This window comes from Patiria miniata, unplaced genomic scaffold (genome assembly GCF_015706575.1).
Source record: "Patiria miniata isolate m_02_andy unplaced genomic scaffold, ASM1570657v1 HiC_scaffold_18, whole genome shotgun sequence".
Classification (NCBI taxonomy): Eukaryota; Metazoa; Echinodermata; class Asteroidea; order Valvatida; family Asterinidae; genus Patiria; species Patiria miniata.
In genome coordinates this window covers 10875412-10892108 of record NW_024037056.1, presented here as the reverse complement: position 1 = coordinate 10892108, position 16697 = coordinate 10875412, and the positions used below count along the sequence as shown (strand labels likewise).

At 41.1% G+C, this 16697-nt stretch overlaps 1 protein-coding gene across 1 annotated transcript; it reads left to right on the top strand.

Moving 5' to 3' along the window:
* Nucleotides 1-202: 202 nt before the first annotated feature.
* Nucleotides 203-12648, top strand: LOC119724573 (zygotic DNA replication licensing factor mcm3-like). Its single transcript, XM_038195677.1, has 18 exons — nucleotides 203-405; nucleotides 718-830; nucleotides 1549-1757; nucleotides 2787-2917; nucleotides 3615-3773; nucleotides 5052-5131; nucleotides 5902-6141; nucleotides 6893-6949; nucleotides 7072-7243; nucleotides 7631-7765; nucleotides 7891-7980; nucleotides 8327-8411; nucleotides 9135-9258; nucleotides 9560-9710; nucleotides 10618-10850; nucleotides 11251-11366; nucleotides 11510-11582; nucleotides 12414-12648. The coding sequence occupies exons 1-18, from the start codon at nucleotides 337-339 to the stop codon at nucleotides 12610-12612; spliced, it is 2436 nt and encodes an 811-aa protein (XP_038051605.1). The 5' UTR covers nucleotides 203-336; the 3' UTR covers nucleotides 12613-12648.
* Nucleotides 12649-16697: the final 4049 nt, after the last annotated feature.

Here is a 16697-nt window from a genome sequence, read left to right as displayed (position 1 = left end):
TTGTTTTCACACGGTGGACACCAAGCAAAATAGGCGGAGCTACAATCCACCAATGGGATTGTAGAACCACTCCAAGAATTAAATGCCCCGGGAAAGTTAGCCTTATGTTCCAGTTCATTTAACCGGCCAATCGCATGCGGCTCACGCAACAGAGATGCGTGTGGAGGTATTGTAGACTGTAGAAGAGACTACGAGCCACATTCACGTGCTCGATTTCGCGCGAATTTGATCTCGAAAACAGACTGGACAGTGTTCGCCGCGAAAGTCAGCTTGATAACATTTGGCTTGATTTTCTTGCTTTTTTTGTGAGAATTTCACCGTGAAAAAGTATTCGAGATGGATACCGATGTTGATCAGCAACTGAGGGATTACCAGAGAGAGTATCTGGACTTTTTAGATGACAATGTGAGTGAAAATTACGTTCTTTTAAAGGTTTTAACAACAACATCGGACATTTAAATATGGCGACATTCAGACGTCGTTCGACAAGTCGATTGCCGATGATGATTCTGATGTTTATTGTTTTATTCCTTTATATTAGTACTACCACAGCATGTTCCTTTATCTTCACCAATTAAATGGAACATTTATCTTAATTCAGTTTCTGAAAAATATGCCGTGCAATTTACTTTATGCCTTTAATGATAATTGTTCATTTGTACACTCATTCGACATGTTGATGTTCGATTCATTGTCATTGTTGTGTTGCAATTGCAGGCTGATCAAGGAATCTACAATGAAAAAGTGAAAGACATGATCACCAAAAATCGTCAGCGCCTAGTCGTCAACATCAATGATCTCCGCAGGAAAGCACCAAAGAGGGCTCATCGGTACGAAATAATGTGTGATTGATATGATCATATTGCTTATTGTAATTTGCATAGGGCCTAAATTAAACGTCATGAACGTCGTAGTTAACCCACGTATTAACCCCACGTACTATAGCGTCCCGCTAGTGTGGCTGTGGTATTGCTGCGCTGTACCTCTGGCCACACTCCAGATTCCTTAAACTACTGAGGAGTTCGTCCGAAAAAAATTGCAATTCTTTACAAACGGTTGTGTAGGCCTATTCTATTTCTAATATGTCTTGGCTTCTTTCCTCCAGGTTGTTTAGGTGTCCTTATATCCACTTTTTCGAGAAATTTAGGCATCTTTCTGGAGTCCATACACGCTCGTAAAACGCTGTGGATGGCAGCCATTTTGAACGTAGAAAACGTTTACCCCAGAGCTGTGACGTTGTGTTTATGCAAACCGATCTTGTCGCTCAGGCGTGTGAGTTGCAATGCTACAGATATTTCTTGTTACAGTGGATTCACCCAGACTGTATGGTTGCTCGCTAACATCGGTTGACAAACGGTTAAGAGATTGTACAAAAAACAGCCATCGCATTGCAACTCACACCGTCCCAGGCCTACTAGCTAAAATATGACAACTGCTTTGCAGTGCAAAAACCTAAATTGAATCTGAAAGTAGTAAAAGTGCAATTCCTTTATTAATTTGGTCTTAATTGTTTGTAATATTCCAACTTTGGTGAACTTTGTTTTGCAGGCTTCTGACCAATGCTCACGAGGAACTGATCGCCTGCCAGCAAGCTCTGAAGGAATTCGTGACCCAGGCCGATACGGCATACGGCAAGGAACACGAGGAATTCTTCGTGGGCTTCGAGGGCAGTTTTGGCTCCAAGCACGTCACTCCGCGGTCCCTGTCGGCCCGTCACATCGGGAACCTCGTGTGCGTGGAAGGCATTGTGACCAAATGTGAGTTTAAATACGGCCGTTACTGATGCAGGGTGTACATGTGTGTATCATGTTACGCCCCAACTATGGCAGTGGTCCCAACTATGGTAAAGGTCCTAACTATGACAGTGGTCCCAACAATGGCAAAGGTCCAAACTTTGGCTCTGGTCCCAACTATGGCACTGGTCCCAACTATGGCAAAGGTCCCAACTATGGCAGTGGTCCTAACTATGGCAGTGGCCCCTACAATGGCAATGGTACCAACTATGGCAAAGGTCCAAACTATGGCAAGGGTCCCAACTATGGCAAAGGTCCCGAATATGGGAGTGGTCCCAACTGTAGCAAAGGTCCTAACTATGGCAATGGTCCGAACTATGGCAAAGGTCCCAACAATTTCAAAGGTCCCGACTATGGCAATGGTCCCAACTATTGCAAAGGGCCCAACTATTGCAGTGGTCCCAACTATTGCAGTGGTCCCAACTATTGCAGTGGTCCCAACTATGGCAGTGTTCCAAACTATGGCAGTGGTTCCAACTATGGCAATGGTCCCAACTTTTGCCAGTGGTAACTTGTCTCCTCTTGATAAACTTTTAAAGGCATATAGGATCATTTGCATTTGTCAAACCAATCTAACATATTATTATCAAAAATTTTACTTGGATTAAATATCTTACGGGAACTAAACACTCGGTGAAGTTATTCCGTCTGGCTTGCTGTCATTTAGAAAAATCAAGAAATGTAGGTGATTTCCAACGATCAGTCAATTGACTGATTTTTGGGGGAAAAAAGGGTTTGACGAAATCCATTTTTGACTATTGACGAAATCCATGTTTTGTGATCAAAAGGTTGGCCATGGTTTTTTTCACTGTTTTTTTTTTCTTCAAAAAGTGTAATGTGCAGTGAGCTGAAACTTTAGTTTTTGAACAACATTCTTTTGATTTCGAGTGATGGTATTAATGGTAATAAAAAAAACGCACGAATAGCAAATGATCCTATATGCCTTTAATATTTGTAAATATATTTCTTGAATTGTCAAACTGTATGTTGCAGGTTCACTGGTCAGACCCAAGGTCGTCCGCAGTGTCCACTACTGCCCTGCCACCAAGAAGACGATGGAGCGAAAGTACACCGACTTGACCTCACTGGACGCGTTCCCTAGCAGCTCCGTCTACCCAACAAAGGTCAGAGGTCAAGACATTTTAATATATAAATATTTATAATTCAAATATTGAATAGTCTTTTGCTTGATGAATTCCCAAGCAGCTCAGGCTACCAAACAAAGGTCAGAGATCAAAAACTCTTGATATTTAAAGCTACAGTCCATCATTTGTAATTTGTGCATTTTGTTCGTTTGAAGCAACAAAAGAGTTCAAAATCTAATGAAGGATACTGAGCAACTAACCTGATGAAGTTTCAGCTAAGCTTCAGCTGTACATTCCGAGAAAAACAACATTCTTAGATCTCAATTTCAAATCAAAAGTTACTGAATCATGTTTTGAATTGTTTTGAATTGCAACTATACGCGACGTCGCGCACTGTTCCGACAAATTATAACAACCGCGCGTGTGCGTCGTTCCAATACTTGTGCGCGCTACGCTGAATAACAAAACGAACTACTAATTTAAATTTTCCTACGGTACTTCTTAAGAATCACCGTTGGAAATGCCTTCTTTCGTTGATTACTTCAAAATGACAGCTTGCCAGAAAGAATAATTTCACTGGGAGTTTAGTTCCCTTACTATCTTTCAACCAAGTTTGTTTTTCAACAATAATTAAGCCAGTTACGTTTCGGATGGCTGCAAATGATGGACTATAGCTTTAAGTATTTGAATAATGGACTGTGGTCACTTGAGGTCAACATTTGATGTACGTTCACAGGATGACCAGGACAATCCGTTAGAGACGGAATACGGCCTGTCCACGTACAAAGACCACCAGACGCTGACCATTCAGGAGATGCCGGAGAAGGCCCCAGCCGGTCAGCTGCCCCGGTCAGTGGACATCATCACCGACAATGACCTCGTGGACAACTGCAAGGTAGACCACAATTCCTGCACTTCCTAATCCCCCAACCCCACCTCCCCCCACCACCCATCCCCAGCCACTCCCAACCACCCATCCCCAGCCAGCCACTCCCCACCACCCATCCCCAGCCACTCCCCCACACACACCCCAAAATGTGTATCCTTGTGGAGACATTTCTTTGTTCTCTTTGTTCTCTTTGTGTAGTAAAGTGTTCAATTTTGAAAGTGAATTTTCAAAATGCTCTTATTTTAACCAGAATTAGTTTCCTTGGCTGAAATTTGGAATTATTATCCCTTTTCTAAAACTCTTCCATTTGCGACAGATCAACCCACCTTGGAAATTCCTAGTTTTTGAGTAAAACCCATATATCTATTTCGTGAAAACCTTGTGGAGACCTATTCATCTATAGAAATTGCCCTGTGGAGACCTTTACAATGTTTTGTTCCGTATTGTGTGTGAGTCTCCACAAGGCTACGAATTTGTGGTCACCTCCAACCCTTTGGCCATCTAAAACAATAGTGCTCCTCTCGCGATAACTTCTCGAGATTGAAAAGTGCCCCTCAAAAGCACTATTAGTGACACCGCTCGCAACATTTAAATTATGCCCCCTTTCAATTAAGATGGAAAACTGGTCCCTAAAAAATAATAGTGCTCTTCACACGAATAAAATGGTCACTGAACTGGCCATCAAAAGCAACAGTGCCCCTCTCGCAATGAAAAGAATGGTCTCTCTACATAACTAGGTAAAAGAAAACACAAAGAGCAAGATGGACCACGTATTCATAATTTTGTTCTTCGTCGTATAGGTTTATAACGACATGAAAGGGACCATATTCTTTTCCTCCCCTTTCACACCGACGGAAGGTGCCCCTTTTTCTGAGCAAGTACCCCTTTTTGGTTCCCCCCCCCCCCACCCCAGTTTGAAAACTGTTCCGCTGCCTCCGTCTTGTCATGAGAGCATTTTGTTTTTCTGCAGCAGCTCAAGATCAGCACAATCTGGTCTCCACCTTCACAGGTACCCATATATACTCCTGGGTGGAATAAGGCAATTGTAGTAAAGTGTCTTGCCCAAGAACACAAGCAATGTTACCTGTCGGGTTCCACCCCACAGTGGCACATGAGTCGAACACTAACCTTTGGACCATGGTGCTCCGTAGCGCGTTGATTACGATGGAGCCCGAATTTTCAAAATAAATCACTGCATTGACTCCGTTGGACAGTCTTTGACAACGAAAGCTTTTGCTTTTTCTGTTTTAAACAACTTTTTTTTCTTTTCCTTTTAAAATGTAGCCGGGGGACAGAGTACAGATTGTCGGAACACTTCGCTGTCTGCCTAACAAAAAAGGAAGTTACACCAGTGGAACCTTTAGGTAAATAAATTCCTGAGCTTGTGTATTTCAAACACTGTCTGTATTTTTGATATTGAGTCAGAAACTGGTCAAAGCTGTGAAGCTAAGTCTGCTTTGATGAACTTTGACTCAGGGTCAAGTTAATTTGAATATTCATGAGCGCATAGGTACTGCATTATTATGAGTTTGGCCAATCAGACTGTAGGGAAGGATGACTGATCAAAAGGCAAAGCTTACAATGAAATATCAAATTCTGTGGAATGCCATTGCCTGTTGTATATATGGATAGAGAGAAGTTATTGTTGTAACATATCCTGCTCAAGGACACAATCACAGTTGCCTCCTGGTTTCAATAGGAACCCGCATTCTCATGATGTCACTAGTGGGTTTTACTGTGGCAATTAAATAAAGCCCGACTATCAAATCTGGGTTCGAGTTCACAGAGCTGGTAGGCAAAGAAATCTGCGAAGCACAGAAATTATGTGCTTAGAAAAAAACAGGCTACCAGCCAAACTTCCATGCAACCCATATGGTTTATGGCTGGTTCTCAGTTGATTCCTGCTTAGCCCATCAACTTGCTAAGTGATATATTCTGCTTAAAGCTATATTCTGCTTGAGCAGCACTGTGATATTCGGCTGTGACGTCAGTTGGTCGTTTTTCACTCCGCACTTGAAAAAAATGCTTGTTTGATAAAAGAACCAAATTAGACCGCTCAGTTGGGCGATGCTTGACACCACATTGTCATACGAGGGCGCTATTTACAACATCGATACGTTTTTCTGTACTACAGGACCATCATGCTGGCCAACAACATCTCGCTCCTCAGCAAAGAAATTGCGCCCATGTTCTCGGCGGAAGACGTCGTCAAGATCCGGAAGTTCGGCCGGAACAAGAAGCAGGATGCGTTTGAGGTCCTGTCGCACTCTCTGGCGCCCTCTATCCACGGACACGAGTACATTAAGAAGGCCACGCTGTGCATGCTGCTGGGCGGTGTGGAAAAGGTCTTGGAGAACGGAACCAGACTAAGAGGGTGTGCCATTTGCTGTTGTTGTTGTTGTTGTTGTTGAAATGTGGAGCTGCTGAGTACAGCATTTGTCAATAAGAAAAAAATTCCTGTCATGCAAAAACCAAGCTACTGCAAGTGAATGTGTCTCACTTTTTGTAAGCTTTTAAAGGAAAAATTGTTGCAACCTGACGCCACTTCAGCAGTTGTGTACAAAGTCTACGGAGAGTCATGAACATTTTTAAGTATTTTCCTAACAAAATTGGAAATGTTTCTCAGTCCCAGATTCATGTCTTATCATCATTTTTTCCAATGACTGACCTTCATTGAGATGATATATGAAGAAAAAAGTGGTGTCAGGTTGCAAAATGTTTTCCCCTTTAAATTTTTTAAGCAAAACTTTCTACTAAACCTTAAACAACTTTATTGTAATGGTCGTGCTCTACAACAAACGTAATGGTCGTGCTCTACAACAAAAATCTACTCTTGAGGCTCACTGGTGCCCAGTTTCTATGTTATAGATACTGGTAGGAGGTGGGAACCAGTTGTTGTGTTGTAAATAATTTGAAATTTGTAAACTATTTATACCTTTACTGAATTTTTTTTGCATGCATTAAATGTCACATTTATCGGCACGTAACATTTGAATAACTTTCGTATTGCTAGAAAAATAGCAATTATAAAAAGAAAATGGAGGTTACACTAAAAAAAATGGTATGGAAAGTACATCTTTAAAAGTATCTTAAAATTAAATCCTATTTTAAAATTTGCATTTCAGAGATATCAACGTTCTGCTCATTGGCGACCCCTCCACGGCAAAATCGCAGATGCTTAGGTAAGAAAATGTGTCAAATTGTCAAAAACCATCTAGTTTTCGAAAACTGAGGCTGTTTATTTTTATATTTCTTCTTTTGTTTTGCTATCAGTTTTGACAATTTTGTACTTTTATAAAACCAGGTATGTACTGCACACGGCCCCGCGCGCCATCACGACAACGGGGCGTGGTTCCTCCGGTGTAGGTCTGACTGCCGCGGTTACCACTGATCAGGAAACCGGTGAACGTCGCCTGGAGGCCGGCGCCATGGTGTTGGCTGATAGGGGCGTGGTTTGCATCGACGAATTCGACAAGGTACGATTCTAGATGAGATGCAGTACAGAGCGTTATAACTTGAAAGATTGTCCTTGTTGTAGTGCTTAGATATAATGATATCACCCTGTAGTACATGGGTTTTATGCACTTTGAGCGCATAAGTTGGGTTTTTATGGAGGTTTTAAGCAATAATGTCTGAAAAAGGGAAATTATTGCAAGAAAATGAAAAATAACTAAAATTGGGAAAAAATGAAAGTTTGCATGTCTGGTAACTCGTGTTCACAAGTGATTAAGTGGATATAAAAGTGTTCTGGAGTTTGATACAGTTGAAAAAGAACTTTAAATTTTACGGACATAAGAATTATGACATAATGTGAATGCAACAATCACAATCATTTTTAAATTGGATTTGTTTTTCTTTTTCAGATGAGCGACCAGGATCGTACAGCTATTCACGAGGTGATGGAGCAGGGGCGGGTTACCATCGCAAAAGCCGGTATCCATGCCAAGCTGAACGCACGCTGCAGCGTGTTGGCGGCCGCCAACCCAGTCTATGGAAGGGTAAGTCAGAATTAACAAGAAACAACTTTCTAATGAAAGTTTGTCTAATATTGTCGATAAAATGTATGTTTTTATGGCTGATTTGCGAAAATATTGATTTTTGAAAATTCCTTTTTTTCCTTCAGTATGACGAGTACAAGACTCCCATGGAGAACATCGGACTACAGGACTCACTGCTGTCACGTTTTGACCTCATCTTTATCGTCTTGGATACGGTAAGAACGGATAACTTAACAGCACATTATGCGGCACGATTATTGTGCGCTTTTGTGGGTAAAGCTTTTAATCTCAAAAGGACTTAGATTGTGGAGTGTTTTCCTGTGTCCCAAACATCACCAAATTCATTTTGAAGGGATTTATTGGTTTTTGAAAGATTTAGGACTTTGTATCCCAGCAACTGTTACTTTTAAATTTGTTTAGAAAATGTGCAGTTTTATATTCCACAGTTTAGGATTTTTGTGGATTCAAAAGGTTTGATCAGAAAAGTGCTGGGGGTAACTTGTTTTTAAGAACCTTGGTTTTAATAATCTTAACCCTCCAGCTAAATTAAATTTGTTTTAGATGGATCCGGACCATGATCGCAAGATTTCCGACCATGTGCTGCGAATGCACCGCTATCGAACCCCCGGAGAACAAGATGGCGACGGTAAGATTATATAAAATTTACGTTTCTTGAAGAAGCCTGAGTGGAGTTTTTGAACGGAGAATATTAAGTTGGCGCCATATTTTGGGACACTTTACCCACAACTCGTGATCGCAATTTGTAGCGCAAACCGTCCCACAAGCAATGCAGTATATACTACGTGTCCAAAACAAAACGGTGAGATTTAAACGCCATACTCACTTTCAGAATCTGCCACTTTCGACTTGGCGCCTCCAATTTCGATACAACGTTAGAGACGGTGGCGGAAGGCGCATGCTGCGGCCGAAAGCTTCTGAAGGAATGCAGGATCACCCCTGATGTCATTGCACACCTCGATCGTTTGGCGCAACACACGATCGAGGAGATGTGCAATGACATCAGGGGTGATCTTGCAGTCTTTCAGAAGCTTTTGGCCTTAAGCACGCGTCTTCCGCCACCGTCTCTAACGCTGTATCGACATTCTGAAAGCGAGTATTATTTTGTATGGCATTTAAATCTCACGCTCTTGCAGAAAGCTGTTGAAACTCGCTCCATAAAATTGTTATGCCTTGTTTACATGATCTGAAATTGTGGTTTAATTCTTCCATTGGTAAACAACAGAGTTATTTAGGATCAAATGTGGGACACGTTTTTTTTTACACGTAGTACTTTCATTGCACGCTTCCAATCTACTGGTAAAAAGATTCTTTGTTTATTTAATAATTAAGAAAAACACCTTTTTTGCAGCCTTGCCTCTTGGCAGCTCCGTGGACTATCTCGCTACTCAGGACCCACTCATGGACGACAAGGCTGACGAAGAAACGCAAGTCTACGATAAACACGACAACCTTCTCCATGGCAACCGAAAGAGGTAAATATAGCATGGGGAGTTCAGTCCCATTACTATCTTTAAACCAAGTAAGCTTTTCAACAATAATTACGTCAGTTACTTTTTGGATAGCTGCAAATGATGGACTGTATCTTGAAGCAAATGTTCCAACATTTGTGATCTTTTTTTTTTTGTATAGCCTGTGGGAAACTGTATGTGTCATTTTATGCGTTGTTCACTTAAGTGGAACGCACCCCAGGATTGGCAGCTAAAACGTCAGCTTTTCCTCCTTTTGGATTTCGTGTCTCTTAGTCTTTCCAAATCATTAAATTTGTCATCTCAGGGAGAAGTTTGTCAGTATGGAGTTCATGCGCAAGTACATCCACATTGCTAAGATGATCAAACCAGTCCTCACCAGAGAAGCAGCCGACTGCATTGCCGACGAATACTCCAAGTTACGCAGTCAGGAACAGAGCGCCAACAACGTGGCTAGAGTAAGTTCTCAGACGCGCGTACACGTGTCGGATTTTGTGTACGCATGTAGGACAGCCCTATACCCCCTAGGCACGTTTTTGCTACGAACCATCCTCAATCCTCCAAAATTTTGCACTTATGGTCAAATGAAGGATACCCAGCGCTACAGTCCTTCAAAATCGTCAGACAGTCCTGCCTCAAAAAATGCATTCATCCTCAATCCTCCCAAATCCTCCTTTTCAAATACCATTCATCCTCAATCCTCCAGAATCATCAAACACCATTCATCCTCAATCCTCCAAAATCCTCCAAAGTTTTGCACTTAAGTTCAAATAAAGGCTACCCAGCGCCTCATTTCTTCAAAATCATAAGACAGTCCTGCCTAAAAAAAAATGCATTCACCCTCAATCCGCCAAAATCATCATCCTTTTCAAATACCATTCATCCTCAATCCTCCAGAATCCTCATGTGCTTCAAACACCATTCATCCTCAATCCTCAAAGTCCTCCAAAGTTTTACACTGAGGTTCAAACGAAGGATACCCATCGCCGCAGTCCTTCAAAATCATCAGACAGTCCTGCCTCAAAATAATGCATTTATCCTCAATCCTCCAAAATCTTCATGTGCTTCAACACCATTCATTCTCAATCCTCCGAAATCCTTATGTTTCTCAAACACCATTCATCCTCAATCTTCCAAAATCCTCATGGTTCTGAAACACCATTCATCCTCAATCCTTCAAAATCCTTCTAAACCGCCATACGGATTTTGGAGGATTGAGGTGGGTTAGGGAATTTAAATTTCAACTGTGATTAACATCGTGCGGCGGGGGTTAATTCATCAGTCTGTTGACTCGACACTAAATGACTTAAGATTTGCTCATTCAAGACTTTGATTACAATGCTAATGGTATTTTTCTGTTAACAGACCCAGCCCGTAACGGCGCGTTCGCTGGAGACTCTGATCCGTTTGGCCACGGCTCACGCCAAGGCCCGCCTCAGCAAGACCGTGGACCTCCAGGACGCTGAGTCCGCCATCGAGTTGATCCAGTTTGCCATCTTCAAGAAGGTCCTGGAGAAAGAGAAGAAACGTCGACGGAATGATGACAGCGACGAGGAGATGGAAGAGGAGGACGAAGAACAGGAACAGAGACGAAAAACGTGAGTTGGCGCTGTCGTTTGAAAATTTAAGATTTTATAAAGTGTTGTTTTACCCTTCCTCTACACCACCCTTCAAACCACTTCGATATTTGCTTTCAGTAAATCCCCTTTGTTTACTGCATGGCAGAGTTGTATTGACACGAGTCAGTGTCTCGACTCGGGTTCGACTCGAGTCACAATTTTTGGTGACTCGACTCGACTCGAGTCCCTAAGGATAAATGACTCAACTTCACTTGAGTCGCTGCGAGCAAATGACTTGACTCGACTCGAGTCCTTCAACAGGGTTTCACAAGCCCACTCATAAAAAATACTGACTAGGCCCTGCCTTTCTTAATCCTGCCAAATCCTTGCGCTACTTGTAGAGATTGTGGAGTCTTTTTAATTTGGGTTTTCCTTGTAGGAAGAAGAAGAGGTCCCCCAGTAAGAAGCAGAAGAAGGATCGTCCCAAGGAGGGAGAGGAAGGCTTTGACCCTTATGACTTCGACAGTTACGAGGAGGATGAGGACGACCCTGAAGGTAACTATGGCAACGAACCATATTATTTACCAGACCGGCCATTTGTTTCAAATCTTTATGTTTTCATAAACCGTGGATAAAATATAATATACTAACAGAGAGTGGACAACAGCTTTAACTTAGCATTTTGCTTGGCTTTTCAGTGACAATGAGGTCTCCAAGTGGAACGCAGTCCTCCACAGCTATGCCAATGGAAGTGGACATTTCTGAAGACAAGTAAGTTCTTAAATTTGTCGGTTCATTTTTAAGCTCCGGGAGGAGCCTTTAAATGTCACTTGGTGGTCGGTCAGTCGGTTGGTCTGTTTGTCTGTCCCTGGAAAATTGACTTAAAGTATGGTGTTCCATATTTGCCATCGGCGTTGCATTTTTCAGCGTCGCATTTTTCAGCTCTGGCAGGGATCATTTTGATCGATTTCATGCAAGACTGTCATGCAAGACTTCTTGCAACACGACCAGAGATTATTGTGCTCTCGTATTTTTTTCTATCCTCTGAGGGAGTACCAATTGCCACTACCTATTTTCTCCCAGCTTAGGGGTTCCTTACAACTATAATTTTGATCGATTCCATGCAAGACTTTCATGCAAGACTTCTTTCAACACGGCCAGAGATTATTGTGCACTCGCACTTGCGCTGTGCAACATCTTCCTTGAACAAGGTGGACGCCATTTTGTGAAGTGGTTGGACGATGTCCAGAAGGAGGAAATATCCCAAAAATTTACCAAGAGTATGGTGTTCCATATGTGCCATCAGCGTCGCATTTTTCGCCAGAGCTTATTGTGCACTCGCAATTGTTTTTTTTTTCCTTTTTGTTGTTGTAACAATTAAGCAGTTACTAAACCATAGAATGAATGAAGACGACTGTTTTGAAAATGGTGCTGTAAGTAAACTTATCCCATTTCACTCCATGGTTTCAGTGGAGAGTACCGCAGTGTCAAATGAAGCCCGCGCCCTCCTGCCCCCCCCCCCTCTCCGCAGCAGCACCAAAAGGTTGAATCATTTTTACTGTCTTAACAAGTAAAATTCCTCTTGTTTTTACTCGTAAACAGGTTGAAGAAATTCCGCGCCACCATCGCCAAGATCTTCACGTCGCAGGCGGAGTCGGTACCCCTGGCCGAAGTCAAGAAGGCTTTGGCCAAGGACAACCAAGACGACAAGTTCACACCGGGCGAGATTGACGCGGCGATCAACGCCATGCAAGACGCCAACCAAATCATGTTCTCCTCCGGGATGGTCTATCTGATTTGAGTCAATAAAACACTAATTAATTTGAAAAAAAAAAACAACCAAAAAAACCCCCCCAAAACCCCTCCCTGATAAAGACATCCCTCACAGAGATATCATCTAAGCCCCATTTACACATTTGAATTTTATATAAATTGAGTAGTAGAAACTGCAGCAGCCAATTTCACGAAAAAAAAACAGTTCGTAACTTACACCATACATACGACTTGCGCAACAAATTTATTGTGCAGCTGAGCAATAAACTTACGATTGATTCACGAAACTTGGCGTAGCTGCGCATTGTTTGACATCTTTGACGAAGATAATAACATCATTTACGACAGCTGTTTGTGTATGATTTTGTTCATTCATGAAAAAGTCATTCAATCACCTCAGCCCGCCATTTTGAAAATGCTTTTGTCCGATTTTCTTCGGAATCGTGCGGCAGCTCTAAAACTCTGTCACGAGTAAAACAGCAATTCAATTATTTCAAACACAAAGCTGTGAGTGTCTTGTGTCAACCTTGATAAGTTGTGCAATGACAGGCTCCACGACTATCACGATTTGCTAGTAAAATAGGTCATTTTCAGTCGCAACGCCACAACTTACGCCACCTAAAATGACAGCGCAAGTTACACCATCAATTGTTTCACAAGTCAAAGACTTGCACGTAATGAATCTTTCATGAAATTGTCATAACTGAAATGTTGTGTTGCACAACTTGCGCAATAAATTGTGGAGCAATTGGACTTACGTCATTGCATAAAGTTTCGTGAAATCAGCTGCTGGACATCTAAGTACTCTGCATAAGAATGCTGTTTGTTGGCTGTTTTGTAGTATTGTTATTATTATTATTTATTTCTGGTAATGAAACCAAGGATTCCTCAAATGCGCCCTAGGCACTGTAGCTCACAAGCCTGAAGAAACCTGTAGAGAGGAGACAGTGAGAAGAAATTACAGTAATAGAGGTGGGAGGAAAACCCCAGAAGAATATTCTGGGAAAACCCACTGAATCAGGCAGGGACTGAAAACCCAATCCCCACATGTTTGCCCAGGCGGGATTCGAACCTGGGTCACAGCCGTTAAAGGTGAGAAAAGTACCGCTATGCCAACCTGAATCCCTGTTATATGAAGGATGTTTTCTTGTAGAAAATAAGTTTAATTCTAGATTCTCTTTGGATTGATAAAGTTCATTTGCTGTAACGTTTCAATGTAAAAAACATTTGTGTGTAAAATGTATTTAAATGTAGAAACCAAGTTTGTTCTGTTTTCATGAAATGATAATCAGAAACTGGTGATTTCTGAAACAGATTGCTCATGAGTTAGAAAGGTGCATTTTAAATATGTAATATTTCTGTTATCGGGTCTATAAACAATGGAGTTATTTAGCATAATTTGATAGTTATTAAGAAAAACTTGAATGTTTTTAATACTGCTTTAGAGTTTACAAGAGAACAGTTGGAATATCGATGTGAGGAATGCGTTATGTATTCGAAGAGTGCGTCGTACTTCTCCATGAATAAAAATTGATGAAAGTCAAAATCTTATACTGATTGAGTGGCTTTTTTTTGGTGTTATGTTTTGGACTCAAAATATAGGCGCACCCTGCGAATATTGCGTTGCCTAGTCTGGGGCATTGAATTCGAGGTCAGCGGGTAATTCTGAAGGTGGGTTCGAGTCCATCCTGGGGTGGATGCTTTTCCTCGTATATGGAGTAATCTCCCAATCCACGTTAAGGACTCATTGATACTTGATTCATTTCAGTGTTTTAATAAGGGAATAAATGTGTGCTCCGGAGGTTTTTATCACTCTGTTTAATACCACTTAGAGTCTGGGAGCTGATAATTACCCGAGCCGGAGGCGAGGGTAATTATCAGCACCCAGACTCTAAGTGGTATTAAACAGAGTGATAAATACCGACGGAGTACATATTTATTCCCATTCATAAATACCTTTTCGGTAAAAAAAAATCATATAATTCGTTCAAAACATCCCGATTTTGTTCAACAAATTCACTTTATGGTTTTTGAATTATCCCTCCTGCAAAATAATGGAGTGTTCAGCTGGCGAGTAAGATGAAAACATCCCTTTTATGGAGATTGACGCGCGCGTATCATGTTCTATGCGATGTCGCGCAGAACGCACCTGGCGCGTTGCGTTTTGAATTTAGAACTATAAAATTCTAACTCCATGGTAGTGTTGCGCATGCCTACGTGAGGATTGTGAACGTTCAACCAATGAAACGATAAGAGGCACTGGATTTTTAGGAGTCCACATTTTATTGTGACACTGGAAAAGTGTTTAAGACCAGCTAGCCATGTCTTTATCATCCGTTTAATACCGGCCACGTGACGGGCTCTCGACCAATAGGAATGGCTAAACTGTCTGAGGTATTTATGAATCGTGAATTATGTGCTCATTTTATTGATGGTTAAATGCCTGTAATGTTTTGTCTATTTGTTGCTTTTGATCTAAATTGTATTTTGGATATTGGTTGAGCGGGGAGGTTTGGCCGAGTCGGGATTCGGGAACGGGACCTCTGTATTGCTGTTCCAGCGCTGGAACGGTAGTCCAGGGGTCTCGGGTTCGGGTCCTGGTTCGGTCAGATTTCTTTGCTCAACTAATATTCATTTCAAATTATACCAGTCAGTTTTCTTTCCTTCATGAATCATTTAATTTTTTTTCGTATAGAGTTCTCTAATTAACTTTTGGTTTGTTTGTTTGTTTGTTTGTTGGGGTGTTGGGCTGTTTGTCGTTTTTTTTTTTTTTTTTTTTTTTTTTTTTTTTGTTAATATGTTTTTTTGTGTGTAACGTTTGTACATGTATTAGACTGTTCGTATAATTGTAATTTTTCTTGTCTGTTTGCATGTGTACGGTATCTGTTATGTTTTTTCTGTATGGTTTTATCTGATTGTTCTTGTCTTTGTTTTGATGCTTTTTTAACTCGTTTGTATGTTTCATTGCTTACTTGTTTATCACTTATTGTGTTTCTTATGCTACTTTTTTATTTTCATTTAAATTCATTTACATGTTTAGCAGATATTTATTTACCCATTTATTTATTCATATATATTACCCTCCATTATTATAGCATTTTTAATTTCCAGATTTATTTTTAACTTCTCATATTACTAAGGGAATAAATGTGTGCTCCGGAGGTTTTTATCACTCTGTTTAATACCACTTAGAGTCTGGGTGCTGATAATTACCCGAGCCGGAGGCGAGGGTAATTATCAGCACCCAGACTCTAAGTGGTATTAAACAGAGTGATAAATACCGACGGAGTACATATTTATTCCCATTCATAAATACCTTTTCGGTAAAAAAAAATCATATAATTCGTTCAAAACATCCCGATTTTGTTCAACAAATTCACTTTATGCTTTTTGAAACATCCCTCCTGCAAAATAATGGAGTGTTCAGCTGGCGAGTAAGATGAAAACAACCCTTTTATGGAGATTGACGCGCGCGTATCATGTTCTACGCGATGTCGCGCAGAACGCACCTGGCGCGTTGCGTTTTGAATTTAGAACTATAAAATTCTAACTCCCTGGTAGTGTTGCGCATGCCTACGTGAGGATTGTGAACGTTCAACCAATGAAACGATAAGAGGCACTGGATTTTTAGGAGTCCATATTTTATTGTGACACTGGAAAAGTGTTTAAGACCAGCTAGCCATGTCTTTATCATCCGTTTAATACCGGCCACGTGACGGGCTCTCGACCAATAGGAATGGCTAAACTGTCTGAGGTATTTATGAATTGTATTTAATAGTTATATTTTAAAGTTATTGCATGTTACCAACCTAGGATTGGATGAACAGGCTTTTGAGTCACAGTGTTTTCACTTTTGTTCATCCTGGCCATCTTAGATTGGATTGTCTTTACTCTGCTTGTTGAACTCCCTCCCACTTCCACTCTTCCCCAATCCGCTCCCCTTCTATACATTCCTCATCCCCACCCCCATTTCTTCCCCATCTCATTCTTACCTACTGTACCTATACACATCTATTCTTTTCGATTGGTATTTGTTACACAATTTATATTTCATCTTGACTGTCCTTGATGTATGACATTTCTTACATTGTATGTACATGTACATGTTTGTAT